Genomic DNA, 21425 nt, shown 5'->3' on the forward strand with positions numbered 1-21425 from the left:
GAAAAAGTAACCAGAAGAGATCCAGAAGCTATTAAGAAGTAAATGCCAGAAAAACCTGGAAAGACCTGCATGAACTGATGCTAAGTGAAGTGAGCAGAACCAGGAGACCATTGTACAGAGTTACAGCCACAGTATGTGATTTGATAGACTTAGCAATTCTCAGCAATGCAAGGATCTAAGACAACTCCAAAAGACTCAAGATGGAAAAAATGCTCTCCACATCTGGAGAAAGAACTATGGAGTCTAAATGCAAATTGAAGCACACCATTTTCTCTCTCTTTTTTTTTTGTTTCTTCTTTCTCATGTTTTTTCCTTTTGGTTCTAATTCTTTTTTACAACATGATTAATGTGGGAACATGTATAATATAATTGTATGTGTATAGCCTATATCCGATTGCACCCCATTTTGTGAAGGGGATAGGGGAAGGAGGGGGAGAAAATTTAAAACTCAAAATCTTATAAAAGTGAATGTTGAAAATTAAAAAGAAATAAATGTTAAAAAAAAGAAATGCTACATTTCACCTCTAGTTATCATATTAATGCTGGCCCTGCTAATAATTTTGCCAATGGGGACTTTGGCAAATGCTTCTCAAGTTAAAGAAAGTATTTAAGTGACATATTCACCAGAGCAAGTGACACAGGTCAGGGCAATCAATAAAGAAAATTATCCTCAGGTCCTCTCTCCTTAATCCTCACTCAAATTTCCCTCTTGTCTATAAGGTTTCCAGAGACAAACTTAAGTCCAAAAATGATTTTAACAAGCCAAGTCGTACACGACTGAGTCAGGCTACAGTATCTAGACTATATGCATTTCTTTGAACCAACATATATTTGAGCATCTGAATAAAAGGAATGATATTACCAAAATTTGGAAAAAACATTTTACTCCAAATGAAAGTTAATTTTATTGAGATAGTTTCAAGTTACTAAAATTATGAATTATTTCCACTTTAAACAGTAGTTAAAATGTTTTAAAGAAAATTTACAATTTTGTTTTTCTACTATGTATAGAGGCATAGTTATATAACAGAAAGATTAGGAATGGTATGAACTATCTACATTTTGAAAGCTAAAATGATCATTGTATCACTGTTAAAGTTCTTTTTCAGGGGCTTTTTAAAATTTCAACTGCACTAAAATCCTATCCATTGGATTGCATCTAATTCTTAGGTAAAACATTTTTGTTCTCTGTACAAATGTTGCACAAAGCACATATTAACATGGGCCACCAAAGACAATTACTCACCCTGTAGGGAGCTCTTCAAACTCTTCTGACCACTGCTCCTGGACATCCTCAGAAGAAAGATCTATATCCCGGGTGGTAGCAAAATTGAATTCACTGCCTTCGGTTCCATGAAAATAAATGGCATTCCCATCTGACTGGCAGCTATGCTATAGATTAAATAAAAAGCAAAGGAAGTTGGTTTCAGGTGAGTTTTATAGCTGTAAAGTTAATTCTCATTTACACTGGGAGCTTTGAAGCATTAAACGGTTCATCTACACATGAGTTTACAAATCAAACTAACCAATAAAAAGCCTGTTCATAAAACCTTTCTTGAATTGCTGCTAAAACATTTGTGCTTCTCTTGTTTCACCTTATGATAAGCTAGGCCTTTTATTTATTAATTTCCTATAGATAAGAGGTCAAAAGATCATTTGAGGTTTGACGTCCTTAATAAAGTATTCTGAATGGAACAGAAGTTGGTTAATTGGAATGATTTCTTATTCTTATCACAGTTCTTGTTTGTGAGCACGAAGTAAAAAAATGAGTTTTCACATATTTTCAGCTTTATGGTTATGGGCTAAATCACACTGACCTTTTCAATATTCTATACTTTGCTGGTTTGCCATTCAAGCCCTTCACAATGAGTCTGTAAATGGGATATGAGTAGAATGGCTAGCTAATCAAAACATGGAACACAGAAAAGGTCAAGGTGATCCCAAGTATGGCTCTATCTTTTTATCCTGCCATCTTGACAGAGGGGCTTGAAGGAACTAAGATTTGCACAAGGTTGATTTTCATCTGAGGTCGAGATGTAACATCATTCCCTTTAGTGTTTCTCAACAGAAAAGACTAAAAAGAAATAATTTCTCAGGATCACTTTTTCCCTCAAGAAGTTTATATTCAACTTTCCAACTGTCTAAAGGAGTAAACCCTGTGTAGGATGAGAATTTAACTTGAGAGTTGTATAAGAAGTAATTTGTTTAATTTCAATGGTACAGCATTGTACTATTGAACAATTAAGTACTCCTATAACATGGCTACCCTGGTGTCACTGTGGAGAATTCTCCAGAAATACGGCATGAGACAAAGGCATAGTAATCTTGTTCATATTATGTGCATTTGTCTACTCCTAACTTAAGAAGTTCCTGATATTGTTCAAAAGCTAAAGCATCCAGTGTCCATAAAAGTAAATAGAAACATATAGAAATATCGACAGTGCTTTGCATCATTCAATTACAAACATTTTACACCCAAAAGATAAAGAGATCTTTAGTTATGTACTTAGTAAAATGCTATAAATACACTTAATCCTAGATAAAGGTCAGAGCAATTATCATGAGATTCTGGAATTCTGATCAGCCACAGGCTATATTTACCCTAGAAATAATAAGAACTCTGCCACCAATGCATCTTAATGGTTGAATGATTAAGGAAAGTACCACATGACACACTAAATCACTGTCAGAGAAAATGGGCCACGTACAATATGAACATGTTTGAAAAGAAAAGATCACTTGTGCTTTTTAAAAGATATGTTTTTGGCTGAGAAAAAGAATAAAATATATGATACAAAGATCTTATAGCTGAGCACTAACTCAAATATTCTTATTTTATTATATTTAAAACATTTACTCAATCTCATATTTTTCCTTAAAGATCCTTGGAGTAGTGATGTTTATGATGCATATTTTATTCTATATTTTTCTAATAGTGCTATTCTATTAAAGGAAAAACTAGGTCATCACCCTGTTCTTAAAGTTCACATTGCTACTTATTTTCAGTATATCAGCTGGGATGGGAAATTCATTTATCAGTAAACTTGAACAATGAGAAATAGTGTAAAACACTCTAAGGCTATTCATTTTTCATAAAAACAGACACTGATAAAAAATGCACCACCATAGTGGAATTGGGGCATAAAGTTTCTTTAGTGGGCTTTGTGATAATTTGTGTATTGCAAATTCTAAGTACACATTGAAGTACACAAATGTATCATTTATGTCTACATACCTGATTAAAAAAACTATTAAATATATGTATATAAATAAAATCATTTTACAAATAAACATATTTCCATAATATTATATATGTATATCTGTCTATAAAATAAACATATACATTATGTTGTTCAGTTGTGTCTCACTCTTTGGGACCCCATTTAGGATTTTCTTGGCAAAGATACTGGAATGGTTTGCCAATTCCTTTTCCAGCTCATTTTACAGATGAGGAAACTGAGGCAAACAGGGTTGCCTAGTGTTACACAGCTAGTAAGTGTCTGAGGCTGATTTAAATTCAGGAAGAGGAAACTTCCTGACTGCAGGCCTGGAGCTCTAGCCACTGTGGTCACCTAGCAGCTGCCCTAGACATTATGTAGACAAAGTGATAGTATTTTAAAGTGTGAGCATATTTCTGAATTGTCTCAAATCATATGTCAAATAGCAGACATGAAGAAAGCAGTCAGAATGAATACATTTTTAGTTTTGATGTTGGGTTAAAAGGAGTTATTCGGCAAAGGAAGTAATGTCAGTTTTGCTTTTACCTTGGTTAAATTCAGTAAGATGTAGGAGTTCTATCTTATTGCCTTTATTTTTATGTAAATATTTTTGTATAAATCATAATTAGGAGATTCACATTGGTTATGTGAATCTGAGCAAGTCACGTCACTTTTTGGTTCCCAAGGCCATGAAGACCATACATTTCAAAGATAATGCTGTTCTCCATTGGTAGAAGAAGTTCTTCACCAGGACTTCTTTATACCAAGGAAGCCGCAGGTCCTGTACAAGAAAATAAAATTTAAAAACATAACTACAATAATGACAATAGAACTTCTATAGAAATTTTGTTCTCATGAATTACTTACACACATATCTTCACAATGACCCTCTGAGGGAGGTAGCCATTTTTCAGATAAATTGGGATCCGAGGATTCAGTGAAGTTTAAATTGATGTGATTTAGTAATGTAGCTAATAAATTGGCAGAACCTAGAATTAAATCCAGTTCTGACTACACTGTTTGTGTCTTAAATGACTGACAAGATATTGAAAATTGAAATCAATATTTTTTTATTCAAAACATGGAACTAGAAGCCATTTTTGCTCTCCAACTTTTATCATTTTTTTAGTTTGCAAATTTGTAGTATTTTCCTTCTATGCCATAGATGACATCATAATAAAATCTAAAATGAGTTCCTATAAGCTAATTTAGTACCTCACTCATATCCTATAATGCTTTTCCCTTCAACCTTTTTATCTTTGAATGAAAAACAAGTCCTATTTTCATGAAAGAGAAGCAGTGCATTATATTAAAAAAGAAGATTGGTTTTGGAGGCAAGAAGGTCTGGATTCAATCTCTGCCTCTGTCCCATACTTGACTTAAGGTGCTTTCATGCCTAGAGTTCCAAACACTGAATCCTATAGAACAATTTCCATAAGTTTATATGTATATATATATATATATTTCTATATGGAAAATCTGTACTTTCCTCACTAATCAAAATAATAAATTCTCTTCCATTTTAATATCCGATTCAAGCCAAAAGAACAATGTTTCAAATCACTTTGTTATTACTTTAAACTAAAAATAAAATTACACTGGATTTAGAGTCATAGGGCCTTGGTTTGAACCATAGCCCTTCCATTGATTCAGTGTGTGACATTAGGCAAGTCCTTTCCCTTCTCTGGGTCTCAGTTTCCCCCTCTGTAAAATGAAGGGTTCGGTCAGATGAGATAGAGGTCATTTATGGCTCTAAAAATTTTATGAACAGCTGAATTGCCTAGGAAAGGCTAGAGGTTGTAATTAGCCCTTCCCCTTCCATATTCCCATTACTGAAAATGGAAAGGAGGGCCACCTTGTATGGCCCTCCTGGTATTCTTATCTATATGTTTTAGGAGAAGAAAACATTTGAGAGGCTATGATCACTTTGATGTATACAACTATATCTCTACTATAAGTAGCTCAGAGCAAGGTCTGGACTATGCCTTTTTTTTCTAGGTAATAGGCCCTGAATGGGGTGATAGCTGCATTTGGTTAGTGCCATTAACTAGAGAATCATAATAATAAGGCCAAGGTTCCAGGCTTTATTCTTATCTGGGATAATTAGCTGTCACCTTTACCTTCCAATGTGAAATACTCTGTTTGGCTTTTAAAACCTTTCACAACCTCGCCCCTTCCTACCTTTCCAGCTTTTTTACACTTTGTTCCCTTCCACATAATCTACAATCCAGAAACTCCATTTTTCATCTCATTGACTTTTCACTGGCTGTCTCTTATGCAAGGAATTCTCTCCCCACTCATTTCCATCTCCTGAGTTCCCTATATTCCTTCAAGTCTCAGCTAAAATCCTACCTTCTGCAAAAAGCCCCCTTAATACTAGTGCCTTCTCTCTTGGTTATCTAAAATTTGTACCATATATATTTCATTTATGTCATTTCCTGCATTAATTTATGAGTTGCTTGAGAGTATGGACTAGTTTTTCCCTCTTTCTTTGTATCCCCACTGCTTAGCATAATGCCTGGACACAATAAACATTAAATAAATATTTGCTGATTTAACATGGGCAGAGATTTTAACTTTAACTCCAGACATCCATCTTGTATTTGGCTAGATTGGGTAGGAAGAAAAGAAGAAAAGGGGAGAGAAAGAAAGAGGAAGGGGAGAAGGAAGGATGGAAGGAGAGGGGAGGAGAGGGAGAGGGAAAGAGGGAGTGAGAGAGAGAGAGAGAGAGAGAGGAGGAAGAGGAAAAAAGAGGAAAAAGAAGAAGGAAGAGGAAGAAAGAAGGAGATAGAGGGAAAGGAGAAAGGGAAAGAAATGTGGGGAAGGAAAAAGAGGGAATGAGACAGGTAAAGGAAGAGAATCAACTAAAATCACATGCCCTAAGGGGGGTGGATTCAGTAGGCATTATCTTCACATACATGTAGATATGGTAAGTTTTATATCCTGTACACAGCATGGGCAGAACTGATCTCCCCTTGCTTTGCATTAGGATTCATAAAAAATCTCCCATGTGTCTTTCTGTACTCTGACAGCATACTTTGATGACAGAAAGGTTGACTGTATAATACAAAAGGCAAAGAAAAATTAAGTGACATAGGCAAGATATGAGATGTTTTTACATAAGTTCATGTTTTTGAGAGCAAGATTCAAAGGTCACTTCTTATGTCATGTAAAACACCAAGAGAAAAGTGAGATGGAAGAAACAGAAAAGCATAGAAAGTAAAAAGTGCAATTAAACACATTCCAAGAAGAAACATTTAAAAGGAGGGACAAACTCCACAGAAGTGCAGAAACTGGCCCATAAAGTAATAGAAGAAATATATAAAGAACAATAGTTGTAGAGTCAGAGGACCCAAATTTGAATCTCAGATCTGACATATAATGTGTGACCCTGTGAAAGTCACTTAATATCAATATCTCAGTTTCCTCATCTGTAAAATGATAATATTAACACTTGCATCCCAGAGTGTTATGAGAAAATTAACTTGTAAACCTTAAAGTGGTATAGAAATGTGTACTTATTACCCTGAAGATCTCTGTAGTTTGAACTAGATGCTACAATGAGTAGAAACCAATCATTTCCAAAGAATGAAGGAGTGATTTTGTAATGTACCAATAAGAAGTGGGGAAAGCCCTTCCTAGAGAATATGTATGGATCCATGATTAATTTCTGAATCATGCTCTCTGAGAGACAGGTTTGAGGACTGTTTGTAACAGGGATTAAACACAGTTTCTGACTTTTAGACACTGCTTTAAAGCTCGCAGAGCATTTTATGTAGATTATTTCCTTTACTTATGACAGTCTTGTGAATTAGGTATTATAGATATCAGTATTCTCACTTTAATGAGGAGTGAGGAATAGTCTAATAAGTGTCAAAGGTCAGAACTGAACCAACAATTTACTGAATCTAAATCTAATACTTTACACTAGAAATTCTCAAGCTTTTTGGCTTCAAGACCCTTTTAAACTCTTAAAAGTTATTGAGCAATGGTACTGGTTAAGAAATAGAAAGATGGATCAGTAGAACAGAGTAGACATATAACATACAGGAATAAATGGTTATAATAACCTTGTGTTTGACAAATGTAAAGATTGAAGCTTTTTGGGACAGTTAGGTGGTGCAGTGAATAGAGCACCAACCTTGGAGTCAGGAGGACCTGAGTTCAAATCCGGCCTCAGACACTTGACACACTTACTAGCCGTGTGACTTTGGGCAAGTCACTTAACCCCAATTGCCCTCCAAAAAAAAAGCAAAAAAAAAATAAGAGATTGAAGTTTGGGGTTAAAAAGTAAGCTATTTGGGGGTGGCTAGGTGGTACAGTAAAAAGAGCACCGGCCCTGGAGTCAGGAGGACCTGAGTTCAAATCCGGCCTCAGATGCTTAACACAAAAACTAGCCATGTGACCTTGGGCAAGTCACTTAACCCCAACTGCTCTCCAAAAAGCAAAAAAAAAAAAAAGTAAGCTATTTGGTAAAAATTGGGAAAACTGGAAAGCAGGTTAGCAGAAATTGAGGACAGATCAATATTTATACCATTTATCACAATAAGATCAAAATGGATTCATGACCTAGATATAAAGGGAGACGTAAATAAATTAGAATGCGGAAGACATCATCTTTCAGACTTAGAGGCAGGAAAATTTATGAATAAATGAGAGAGCATTGTAAGATATAAATGGATAATTTTGATTATATTAAATTTAAAAGTTTTGATAAAATCAATGTAGCTAAGATTAGAGGGAAAGCAGAAAATTGGGGGGAAAATTTTATAGACAGTTTCTGAGATAAAGGTCTTATATGTTAAATATGTGGAGAACTTTCTCAAATTTATAAGAATATTTGCCAATTGATAAATGACCAAAGGATATGAACATGCAAATTCTGGAAGAAGAAATCAAAGTGCTCTTACTCTCTCTCTCAATATATATATATATATATGTATATATAGTCATATGAAAAATGCTCTAAATCGTTATTGATTAGAGAAATGCAAATTATAACAACTGTGAGATATCATCTCACACCTATCAGATGGGCTAAAATGACAGAAGGAAAAATAACAAACATTGGAGGAGATGTAGAAAAATTGGGAACTGTGAACTGATCAACCATTTTGGAGAGTAATCTGGAATTATTCACAAAGAGTTATAAAACTGTTTATACTCAGCAATACTGCTACCTTACATGTAGCACAGTGCTTTTCAAATGTCCATTCTGATTTTGGGTAAATCAAAATGGACTCTCTCAGAGCTGACCTTTGCTTCCTACATATCCTCCAAATTGGGATGAAAAGCCTTGTAAGATACCATTCCTAACACCATTCTGGGTTGAAAGAAGCTTCCTGGGCTAAATCCTTTTTCCCCCCCGAATTGCATCACTAAAAGCATCAATAACACACTGATAAGTTATAAGTGAGGTGCTGTTTGCCTGTACCTTCAATAGGTGCAGTACACATCCTGCTGGCTCATATGAATCAAAAGAATTAAGACAAGAAATGGGCAAATGTTAATCCAGAGAACAGATCAATAAAATATGGTTCTTTGAGTTATGTTTCTCTTTCTAATTAGATTTTTCTAAATTTGGTCATTAAATTTAATATTTTTGATAATGGGATTAAAAAAATCAACATCACAAAGAAAGATGAGGATGTCATAGCAAAGTAGGAACTTATCTGAAAAAGATCTGGGAAGTTTTATGGAGCAAAAGATCAATATGAATCCATGGTGTGACATAGCAGTCCATAAACAATGCAATCTTAACCTGCATTAAGAGATGTACAGGATTCAAAAGAAAGGAAGTGACAGGCCTGCTAGACTCTCTCCTCCTCATATTATGTTGAGTTCTTGATGCCACATTTTGATGCCACATTTTAGGAAGGATATTGAGCTGGAGAATGTACATAGGAGTGGTGGAAAATGGTGAAAGGCCTTGATATATCATATGACAGAATTAATTGAAGGAACTGAAATGTTTATCTGGGAGTAGACTTTAGATGGAGCAGGGGGAGGGAGAAACATGATGGCTATTTTTAAATGAATTTTAAATATTGTTATAAATTAATTTGGTCTATTTGACCCCAAAGGGAAGAACTAGGAGCAATGGGCAGAAATTTCAAAGAAACTGATATAAGTTCAACATTTTGTAGGGGGAAAAAGACCATAATATTTCCTAACCAAGGAAGTCAGCAATATTATTGCCTGTGAAGCTGTTCAAATTCCAGATTCACTCCATTTGACTCTTTATATCATAGTGACATATTCATGTGTGATTTTTACTTGTCTACTCAATTTTCTGTTTCCCAAGAATTAGTTTTCCTCAGCTCTTGGCTTTTTTATCTTAGATAGGCAGGTATGGACAACTTCCTCCAGATTCTGCCTCCCTCTTTTAATCAATGTTCCTGCAAGGTCATCTCAGAACAATGATTAAGCCCCTCGCTTAGGGATTGTTCAATTCTATTCTTTTATCTTGTTTTTTTCATCCTTTGAGACTCAGCTCAGACACCATCTCCTGGAGGAGGGCTTTCCCTGTCCCCATAACTGCTAGTGTCTTGTCCTCTGAGACTACCTTCTATCTATTCTATGTATATTCTGAATATACCTATTTCTGTATGGATATCTCAATTAGAATGTAAGCTCCTTGAGAGCAAAAAATCTTTTTTGTTCCCTCTTTGTGGGGCATACAATAAGTACTTTATAGATTATCAATTGATAATTATATAGTATAGATTATCAATTATAATCAATTGATTATGACAAACCATCTTTACATATATACATATGTGCATAAATATAAATACATAATATATGTATATATATTTAATCTAGAATTTATATTGGACTTCAAGGCTTTCAAAGCACTTTAAAAATGCTAACTCATTTGATCCTCATAGCAACCCTAAGAGGCAGGTACTACTATTATCCATATTTTACAAATAAGGAAACTGAGGCTGACAGAGGCTGTAACTTGCCCAGAATTACATGGCTAGTATCTTGAAGCAAAATTTGAACTCCAGTCTTCCTGACTGAAAACCAGTGCTCTATCCACTATCCCTTGGTGAAAGAATCCATCTGGGTCAGTGTTTTTTCACCTAACTCCAGAGGCTTATAAAACCTCTCCCTAAAGGGAAGGCTTTTGCTTCGCTTAATACTTGGGTTTGTCATCCTGACTGCTGCTATGTATTTGCATTTAAATACTGATGATGCTCACTATGGCCCTAGTAATTAGAAATGTGGTATGTGGAATGGCTCAGCTGTTTAGGATGCCAGTCTGGGGCCTAAAGTGAACTGCACCCACTGTTGATGGGGCTGTCTGTTGAAACCCAGTTCTATGTACTGAAATAACCCGTTTCACTTCATAATCATATGTCTCTTTCAAGACATCATCTTTTCAAGACATCTTTCAAGACATATGAACTTTGCCATTTGCACTACAACATAGATTGGTTGACTTGCCTAACAAGGAAATACAGAATCAACTCTGTCCAAAGGTGAACTGTACTGTCTCATGAAATGGTGAGTTCTCTCTCCTAAGGCTTCCAGGTGAAGACAAGATGATTTCTTATTGGGGATGCTGCAGAGGGAGTTATGTTGTAGACAGGGTTGGAGTTAGACCAGATGACCTCTCAAGCCCACCTCAATCCTGACATTTGGTGGTTCTTCTGTATTAAAGAAGAAAATTAAAATGGCATTGAAAACAGTTAAGAGACAGTCTGGTGTCTTAGAAATATTGCTGAACTTGAAGTCAGAAGAGATCTGGGTTCAAATTCCAAGGCTTACCCCAACTAGCTGGCTCATCATGTTAAAATGGAGTCAATAATTCTTGTGATATGAGCCTCACAGGGATGTTAGACAGAAAACAATTTTAAAAGTTTAAAATGATATCATCATAAAAAAATACAAGTTGCAGAAAACAATTTTAAAAGTTAGTTTAAAATATCATCATAAAAAACACAAGTTCCAAGGCAACATAGAATAACAGAGTGCAGACTTTGGAGTCCAGAGGACCTGAGTTCAAATTCTGCCTCAGATACTTACTAGTTGTATGACCCAAGGGAAGTCATTTAACCTCCTTCAGGTTCATTTTCCTTATCTGAACAGTGGGGATAAAAATAGCATCTACCTTACAGGGATCTTAGGAGATGAAATGAGATAATATTTGTAGAGGGCTTTGCAAACCTGAAATGCTATATAAATGCTATTATTTTATAGGGGCAGCTGGGTGGTACAGTGGATAGAGTGCTGGCCCTGGAGTAAGGAAGACTCATCTTCCCTGGTTCAAATCTGGCCTCAGACACTTCCTAACTGTCTGACCCTGGGTAAGTCACTTTATTGCCTCAGTTTATTCATCTGTAAAATGAGCTGGAGAAGGAAATGGCAAACCACTCCAGTATCTTTGCCAAGAAAACCCCAAATGGGGTCACAGAGTCAGAAATGAATGAAAAATGACTGAACAACAAATGGTATAGCCTAGTATAATATACTGATTTTAATTATAAGGTAAGTCACAACCTCAGAGATCTCTCTAAGAATTTATTACAGACAACTTGCCAGTTTGAATCAACAGAGGCAGCTTCCACCCTGGAAGATCCCTATACAGAAGAAATCATATATCCAAGCTATAATAATAATAATTACTAATAAAGATGTATTTCAATTAAAATGTCTATAGAAAATAGAAATAGAGACAAATGTTTTTTCAATTCATATTTTTGTTAGCCATATAATGAAACCCTTATCACATTTCTATAAAATTATAAATGATAATCAACTAATTATAAAACACTATCAAGTATATAAATAGGTTGGAAGGACTGGTAAAATCAAGAAAATTTGGGATTCCAAAAACTATTTTCACTTTGAGAACTGCTTAGAACCATCAAGTACATGGTTTAAAACCATATGTGGCTACTGGAATTATATTAGCCTTTGAATGACTGCCAAGATGTAGATACCAGTTGAATAAGCATGTGCATTGGATTAAATCTCAGGTCTACACTTAGTGCATGGAGAAGTTTTCCCTATTCTTACTCTTCTAAATAGACCTTTATTTGAGTATTACTTTTATCATTCTTTTTTTTCTTCCTATATGCTTGTTGTACTATGTATCTTACTTTTCTGTGTGTGTCACATATTATACACTTTTTAACACAAATGTATTTCTCTTTCATTATTTGCCACTCTCAATTATCATTCTCTACATCTCCACTGTCAATCAAATATATTTTCCCATTTTTGCTGCTGAATGGATTTCCCTTGCCTGACAAGCAGAACACAGTGTAACTAAGTGACAATATTTTGCCAGTCACAAAAACATCAACAGGAAACATCAGTGCACATTCCTCCATGTATCAGGTCCTTGGCTACAGTTCAGGGCAACATCTTCCTGAGGTTGCTCCCTATATGATGCTGTAAATGTTAATGACTTCACCTCTGTGCTTTTAAAGTATTCTCAATCACCTCTACCCTCGTTTAATTAGGTTTTCATCAAAGATGAACACTGATGCACCTCTTCATATTATCTCCCTGGGGCCTAATGGCCCTGATGATTCTTTCAGACAGCTGTAGCCTCACAATTTATTTTTTGGCGACATCCTTTTTGTTGGAATGAGTATATTGGGCATTTGGGCAATGCCAGCTTGCAAAGGGCTGGTGGCAGATGGAAAGAAATCTGCCCAGTATGCCTTCACCTCTACATGGGCAGAAAGTCATCAATTTCCTCCATTAAGGAGCTGTCACTCAGCCCACCCAGCTGGAAGACCATTTTTGATAGCCAGGCTGGCTGGTGGTAGACGATTCAGATACAAAGTGCACTTTAAAAGGAAGCTAAAACATCATTTGTAGGAAAATTGAAAATGCAGGGCTTCAACCACAGCCAATTTTTTAATGACTGTAATATTTTAAGTGATTATTTTTGCCACTTCAGATTGCTCCTTAGAGAGGAGAGGTTTTTTAATTAAAATCTAGGCAATGCAAACAGATGAGATATGAAGAGTAGAGGAAAGAGAAATAGGATGAATAAAATTAATTAAAGCGGCATTGTCAGCAGAGCCATAAATTACACTGTGTCTTGCTGGGAATGAAATCTATTGGTACAGGAATTTCTAGATTCTAAGCAAGATATGTGATTGATTGATCTGAAATCCACTGAGTGATTGCCCACATACCATCCTGTTCTGTTTCCTGTGTCTTTAATTCTGCCACAGTAACTTTTGTGGGCCAGTTTCAAGATTTTGGCTCAGAGATTGCAGGATTACCCTGAAGGGTAAAGACTTTTAGACTACAAAAATTCAGAGTGCTAACAGAAAGCTCTCTCCCAGGAGCAAACTAAATTTCTATCATTTTCCACACATTCAATTTCTAGGTAATTTAATGCCAGTTAAAAAAGCCCAAAACTTGGCTAAGCATACTGACCAGGTGCAAAAAGGACCACAGTGCACTTTTCCCTATTCAAAACAATAGATTGAGTAATGGTGAATGGATCTCAGCTTGCTGAAAAAGTATGTTTTGTTTCATTGTTTTCTGTAATCATTAGGGGCTCACATTTTAAAAGCTCTGCACTATGAATCATAGAGATTCAATTTATGGTTTATTTTGTGACAAGTGTATAATTATTTGGCAGTAGATACTGCAACTACAGAACAAAATAGCTTTAGTGACAGATTTAAGTTAGAATAATGAGGGGGAAATAACAATGTAAGATTCCATGAGGTGATTAATAATCTTAACTTTGAGACTCAACTTGGCTTTTAGACCAGTCTTTTCATATGAGGCTCATCAAGGATGCCAGGCAAGGCATTATTTTAAATAAAAATGTCACTGAGTTTTTAAAAGCCATGTAGAGTAATCTATATTCCTTTAGTTTACAACTAAAGTTCACTTATTAAACATTAAAAATAACTCCAGTTGGTAATTACATGTATCTGCCTTCTTAAAGGAAAAAAAAGTGAAATAAGTTTAACCCAAGGGATTTATTTGGAAGTTATTTTCTTTGCTTTTAACAAAAAATTATTCACTTTTCCTATCTATAGTCTATTTTTAACATTGAAATTGGGCTGTCTTCCATTTTTTGCTAATGCTATTTCATGTTAATTATAGTACAAATTTACCACATGGAGAAACATAATATCATGAAGGCCCATTTCACTTTGTGCAAAATGTACCTTTCATCCCCAAAGCACTTTATTAGCTTAACAAATTAGAGCCCAGTTGTTTTATCCTACACTAATATACAGCCACCTCTGGGGAGGAACATGACAGTTGTAGTGATGATAACCAAAGTGAGAAGAATTCCACCAAGCAGAGGGAATGTAAGTAGACAGAATGCAATTGCCCAAGTTGGAACTGGTCCAAGGGACCACATTTAACATTCTTATTCTTAATGGAAAAAGACATGGGAACTTAAAGAAAAACACACAAGTCCTACATAGCTCAGGTTTACTTTCAATGGAAAGACAGCACAGATATTCCTCACTTTACAAAACAAATGTGTCTCAGCAAGACAATCTGTAAAATAAGTCTTATTTTCCCATTGCTTTTTGTTATATAACCTGAGGTACGTTCCAAAGAAAATACAGCTCCATAGTGGATTTAACTGAAAGCTTGTGCATAGATGCAGTACCAGTTGGTGGCAGAGATCTGCCTGAGCAGATATGTTTGCCATTGCAATAAATAAGTATAATACCCATGGGGAAGCGTGATATCAGATATCGAGAACTGGCCTTGAAATCAAGACTTGGGTTCAAGTTCTGCTTCTGAAACATACCAGCTGTGTGACCTTGAACAAGTCATTTAATTTCTCAGTGCTCTAGACATTTCTCTAAGATGATAGGGACAGTGAAGGAGCTGACCTGAATTAAGGGAAGGAATTTTCTCATAAAATAATTCCCTGTCACAATGAATCCTAAGCCTAGTCCTCATACTATTATACAAGCAGGGTTGATAGGTGGGATTCCCCATAAGTAACTCCATTTTCCTTGAAAATGTTTTCAACATTCTGCCAGCTCAGACAGTTCCCCTGGCATCAGTGTTCCTTTCTTCCTCTTATTTCTCCTCAGCTGCCTCTCTTTAATTATATACTTGAAAAACATTTGAACTTTGCCCTTCTATTTCTTTTTTATCATTATTATTTCAAATACTGGAATATCCCAAAGCTATAATTTTAGATTTCACCAGTAGGTGACCATGGCAATTTGGGAGGTGTGAAGGAAATTCTGGAACCGGACTCTCCCCAACAGGGAACTCTAGCTATTGAGTACAGCAAAGCCAATATCACCTTATTAATAAAATAGATCTCAGCCTCCCCTGTTAGAAGTTCTCTGTCTCTGAGTGCCTATCAGAAGCTGAGCTCATGTCTGCCATTTGGGAGTAGCTAGGCAGTGGGGTATCACAAGACATTTGCTTTTTACTAGAATTTATTTAGGGCAAAGTTTATGACAAAGAGATATTAATAAGTTGTGGATAATACTGTTACAGGATATAGCCTTCATCTAAATCAATCAATAAACATTTATTAAGCACTGTCAGGCACTATGCTAAGCCCTGGGGATACAAAAAGAGTCAAAAGATAGACCCTGTCCTCAAGGAGCTAACAATATGATGGAGAGGCAGCATGCAAACAAATACAAAGCTGTATAGAGGATAAATTGGACATAATTCACAGAGGGAAGGCACTGGAAATAAGAGGGGTTGGTTATATGTAAAAGATGAGATTTTAGTTGGGACTTAAAGGAAGCCTGGGAGGTCAGCAATCACAGTGGAGGAGGGAGGGTATTCCAGACATGGGGGATGCCCGGAGCTGAGAGATGAAGGGACTTGTTTGTGGAAGAGCCAGGAGGCCAGAGTCAGTAGATAGAAAAGTATGTATTTGGGAGTAAGCTATAAGGAAACTAGAAAGGTAGGAGGGCATCATACGTTATGAAGGGCTTTGAATGCCAAAAAGAGCATTTTGTATTTGCTGCTGGGGCAATAGAAAGCCATCGGAGTTTATTGAGTAGGACAGTAAAGTGATTGGATCTGTGCTTTAGGAAAATCACTTTAGTAGCTGGATGGAGAATGGAGTGGAGTGGGAAAGACTTGAGGAAGGCAGACCCACAGGCAGTAATGCAATAATCAAGCTAAGAGGTAATGAAGGAATACACCAGAATGGTGGAAGTGGTAGAGAAAAGGAAGGGGGCATATTGGAGAGATATTATAAAGGTGAAATGGACAGGGCTGAGAGACAGTGAAGAATCCCAGATGATTCCTAGGTTGTAAGCCTGAGTGACTGGGAGGATGGTGTTGCCCTCTACAGTAATAGGGAAGGTAGAACACAGAGATTTATAGGAAAAGATTAGTTCTGTTTTGACATATTGAATTTAAGATGTCTACTAGACATCCAATTCAAGATGTCTGAAAGGCAGTTGGAAATGAGCGACTGGAGGTCAGCAGAGAGATTGGGGCAGTATTTGAGAGTCATCAGGGCAGAGATGGTCATTAAATCCATGGAAACTGATGAAATCACCAAGTGAAGGAGTATAGAAGGAGAAAAGAAGAGATGTGTTTGGCAAAGTTTGTTATGAAACTCATTTCTTTTTAGTGAATCCTATTTTATCATTAATTTCCATTAAAACATAGCAGATACCTTCCACTGAGAGGCAGAAGATTGTTTTGGATGGTAAACTTTTACATATTAAAAAATGTTGGTTAATAAGTAAAAGGTAACCTAGTAAGGGAAAAAATAAATTTTTTGGGAGGGGGGAAAGAAATTCAGTAAGGGAAAAATCATTTCTAGGGAGTAGAACATATTAAAGGTTGGGTAGAAAAGTTTATGGTAGTGGCTTCCATATATGACTATTTTAATATGTACTTCTAAAAGAGAACCAGTAAAGATTCTGCCAAACCTTTACTGGTTCTCTTTTAGAGCATCTGTGTTACTGGGAATGTACCAATTCCTAAAGTCACCTAATTTGGTTTCTTGTTTCATTTGTCTCAGATTTCTTAAATGCTCTTAACTTTTTATTCAAAGTACAGCTTTTACAAATTTTATTGCATTTTTTCCTGACATCTGAAGTTAACATGCTCCCATTTGATATTCTACCTACTTCTCCAACCTCCCTTTCCCAGTAACACATAATCAATTTGTTTCAGCATGCTTAGGAAGCAACAGGAGCAGGGATCTTAACCTGGAGTCAGTGGACCTTTTTAAAAAAAATTGATAACTATCACAAGAGAGCTGGTTTCCTTTGTAATCCTATGTATTTAATGCATTTATTTAATGTATTTAATGTAATCCTATGTATTTAATGCAATATTAAAGCATTTAATACCATCATTCTGAGAAGTCCATATTTGATCTTCATCAAATTGCCAAAACCATGAAACAAAAACAGCTAAGAACCCTAGGAAGATAAAATATGCTGGAAAGTTCCAATTATTGCTGGAATGGCAAGTACACTCTCCATCTCCCAGGGTGCATATTTTGCAACTGCTTAATGTGCATTAATGGTCAGAATACTGCCCCAATGACTACTGTCCTAGCCTGTGAAGCAGCAGCAGCATGATGGAAAAAGCACTGGATTTTGAGTACAAGAACCTAGGTTCAAATCTTAACTCTGTTCCTTGATAGCTGTGTGAATATGGAAAAAAAAACACCTTCAAATCTCTGAGCCATAATTGCATTATTTGCAAAAGATGGGTAATAAAAACTGCAAATTCTACACAACAGGGTTATTACCGGGTCCATTGAGGGAATGCACCTTAACACATTTTGTTGTTTTTCAGTCATTTTTTCAGTTATGTCCAACTTTCCGTGACCCTATTTGGGGTTTTCTTGGCAGAGATACTGGAGAGGTTTGCCATTTCCTTCTCCAGCACATTTTACAGATGAAGAAACTGAGGCAAACAGTGTGAAGTGACTTGCCCAGGCTCACATAACTAGTAAGTGTATGAGGCCAGATTTGAACTCAGGAAGAAAGTCTTCCTGACTCTAGGTCCAGCACTCTGTCAGTAAGTAAGTTATAACTGATTATATTTTATCTTTACTAAGGGCTTTGACATTTGTTGGATCTGGATAAAAAAACTGATTAATGTTGGATAGTTGACCATAACCCAGAAGGAAAAGGGCATCTAATTGCTACAGCTGACAACAGGAGCTGAGAAAAGATGATGACAAGAAACTTTCAAATTCTATAAATTCAGGAAGTCTTATTTCTTAAAAAAATGGAGACTTATTTAGTTCCTGAATTCAAAGTTATGTTCAAGGAATTTATGTTAAATGATGTATACCTATAGCATTGCTCATTCTAAAAGCTATCTGTTTATCACAGGACCTCCAGCTTATACTTTTAATCTATATCTGGATATAAATTAATATGCATGAACAAAGTGAAAAACCTATCTGTGCATCATTTTTTAAATTTAGTGTTTATGTAATAATACAGGACAAGAAGGTAGAAGGCCCAGCAGATGCAGAAACAGCAATCAAAATAGGGAAGAATCCTTTAAAAAATGTAGTACAGCATCTCTCTTCCAGTGATCTGCATTTAATCTGTGGGTCAATTCCAGAGCTGACAGAAGTCAATGATTTATACCTCTAAAAGCTAGGTATAAATGGAGTAGCAGGGTAGAAAAAAAAATTGGTAATGGTGACCAAGTCTGCCTCCTTCCTCTCTCTTTACCTTTTTCTCTTTTGTTCTTTCTCTTTCCTTCAAGTCTATGTGTGTACATCTATCATTTATCTATCCACAGATTCTGTCTCTGAGGAATGTTGGGTGATGGACCCACCCAGGAGAAAAATTTGTGCTATCACCAAGGAGGAAACAAATTTGGAAACTGAAGCATGTGTTCGATAAATATGTAGTACAATGTTGACAGCAGATCCATTTTAAGACTTTGCCACCATCTGTTTCACATAAGGTATCATTAAAAGAAGAGAAAGAGGGAGGCAGAGCACTAAGGGTTCACTTACAAATCATTGATCTCTGGGTTGTATTTTGGGTGTCCTGGTACTTTCTTCTCATTTATACTTAACTGGTAGGTGACAGCATAAAGGCTAACTAAATCTTCTTGACTTGTTTTTGACTATTTCTTTATTTGAAATTAGGGAGACTCAAAATTTTCAGACTGCATTTTGGAAAGTACATGTTAGAGCTTTGGAACTCTCTCTCAAATGTTTCAACAATAACTGAAGTAAATGAAATACTAAATAGTTGAGGTCTTTAATCAAGAAAATTTTTGCTTTATACTCTCAGAGAAAGGAGTTGAGATGTGCCACAACACAAACATAAAACACCTGAGGAATTTCCAAACCTTTGAAGAATTTTGGTCTCCTTAGGGTACTACCCAGGTCTCTTCCATTCCCAAACAAACATGTATTCATTGTCAGAATCAAGAAAGTAGTCTCAAAATTAATATCAGAAATATGAATTTCTCTCTGAAAATTAAATATGCTGATTGATTATAGCTATTGCTAGACTGGAAACACTTGTTAACTTCCTGGCATAAACAGACAATCCTTACACTTTAAAAAATGGACCCAAATCAAAACAAATAAATAGGACTGGATGAAAAGAAAAGGAAGGATTATTTATTATTCCTAGTGCATTCTTACTCAAATCAGATGCCCACCATCCCAAATAAGAAGTATAAAGATACACAAGGTCCTATAAGCTCTCACTGGCTGTTGATATACACATAATCTATATATTTCATATTAATTACTAAATAGGCATAAGATAATGTCTTTCTCTAATTACATACTGTGGGTAGATATAAATGGTCACATAAACCCCTTAAACTAATTATTCAATTTGATCTTCTGCCATTTGGGGGTGTGTGTGCAAAAAAAGCTATATAAGATCAACAATATCGAAAGAGACAGAAACAGACATTTATCAAGATGTGTGTGTGTGTGTGTGTGTGTGTCTGTGTGAGCATGCATTCTTCCACTTTCCTTTTATGCTTTGCTATTTGACTTTATTTCTTTGAAGCTTTCATATTAAAACTGTACAGCCAGGCAGCTTACACAGGCCCCTAATTTTATGGATAACAGTTAATTTAAAATCATTCATGTCAAATAATAGTGACTACTAACTATCACCAATACAATAAGGTCATCTAATAGCTAATGAAAAGCATTTTCTTAGCTTTAGTAGAAGTCACTACTTAACCTCTTAACTTCCCTCTGGGAGGGAGGTACTTGGGTGCAGTAGAACAAGTTTTCATACGTTTGACTGCAGGATCATTTTGGTACTATGCAAATTCATGAAGTATTGGCCAAGTGGTGGACTGTATATATATTGCCCAAGGATCAGCCTAGCTAAATTCAAAATCTTCACCAGGTTGACCAAAGAATGATGATCTCTTTTAGCCACAGCAATTCTCAAAGTTCATCTATCAAATGGAAGAGGAACTGACATGTGTGTTTTGTGGAAGGAGTTCCCACAAAATTATAGATCCTTGAAACTAAGATAATATTAAAGTAAACCATATTTTTTTACAGTTTGTTTTCAGTCTATATTTTATGGGCATATAAAATCATTGAGTCATGAGGAGCTTTTGAGATGATTTGGCATAATCTCGAAGACAAGTGTAAAACTCCCTAGAAATCTTCTATTTCCTCTTAACTAGAAGTAGAATCCTAGAAACATGGTCTTGGATTCTCTGCTCGTTTTCTGTTCATTCTTTTAGTCACCATCTTGTTTTCTATCACTTTTATGCTTATGACTTCCACATCTATAGAAGTTCTCATTCTTCTACCTAGATTCTGGGTTCCTTAAGGGAAGAGGCTCATATCTCCAAGCAGAGTTCTGAAACACAAAACCAGAATGTGGCCTGCAACACCTGAGTGCAGCCTGAACCAGATTAAAATAAAATTGGGAAATGTTTAACAAAATAACTCATTTTCTAACACAGATAAATGTTAGCATGTGATTTTTCTGAGTCAACCTGCTATCCACAAGGATTTTACATATGATTTATTGGCTCCTGTTTCTATTTGATTTGATATCACTTTACTAGAATCATTGAAATCTTAACTGCTACAGCTGGAAGAAACCTTAGAGATTAGAAGTCTACCCTTTCATTTTACAGATGAGGTATCAAAAGCCCATGGCAGGGAAGAGATTTCCAGGGGCTGGTTTGTGGCAGAACCATAAGAATCTTTCCACAGTAACCACATTATATATTTCCTTTTGTAACTCCCATAGTTACTAAAAAGTACTTGTTGATTTC

General features: G+C 35.7%; 1 protein-coding gene across 2 annotated transcripts in view; it reads right to left on the reverse strand.

Moving 5' to 3' along the window:
* The window catches only part of LOC138176051 (reelin), a 566262-nt gene that overhangs the window by 245429 nt on the left and 299408 nt on the right, over nt 1-21425 (reverse strand). For both annotated transcript variants that reach the window (XM_069106794.1, XM_069106793.1), the window contains exon 11: nt 1247-1392. In XM_069106794.1, the coding sequence (XP_068962895.1) occupies nt 1247-1392 (146 nt within the window). The remainder of the gene's footprint in view (nt 1-1246; nt 1393-21425) is intronic.

Source organism: Petaurus breviceps, unplaced genomic scaffold (assembly GCF_028583685.1).
Source record: "Petaurus breviceps papuanus isolate PSGF00001 unplaced genomic scaffold, PetGlider_PUasm1.0 80, whole genome shotgun sequence".
Taxonomy (NCBI): Eukaryota; Metazoa; Chordata; class Mammalia; order Diprotodontia; family Petauridae; genus Petaurus; species Petaurus breviceps.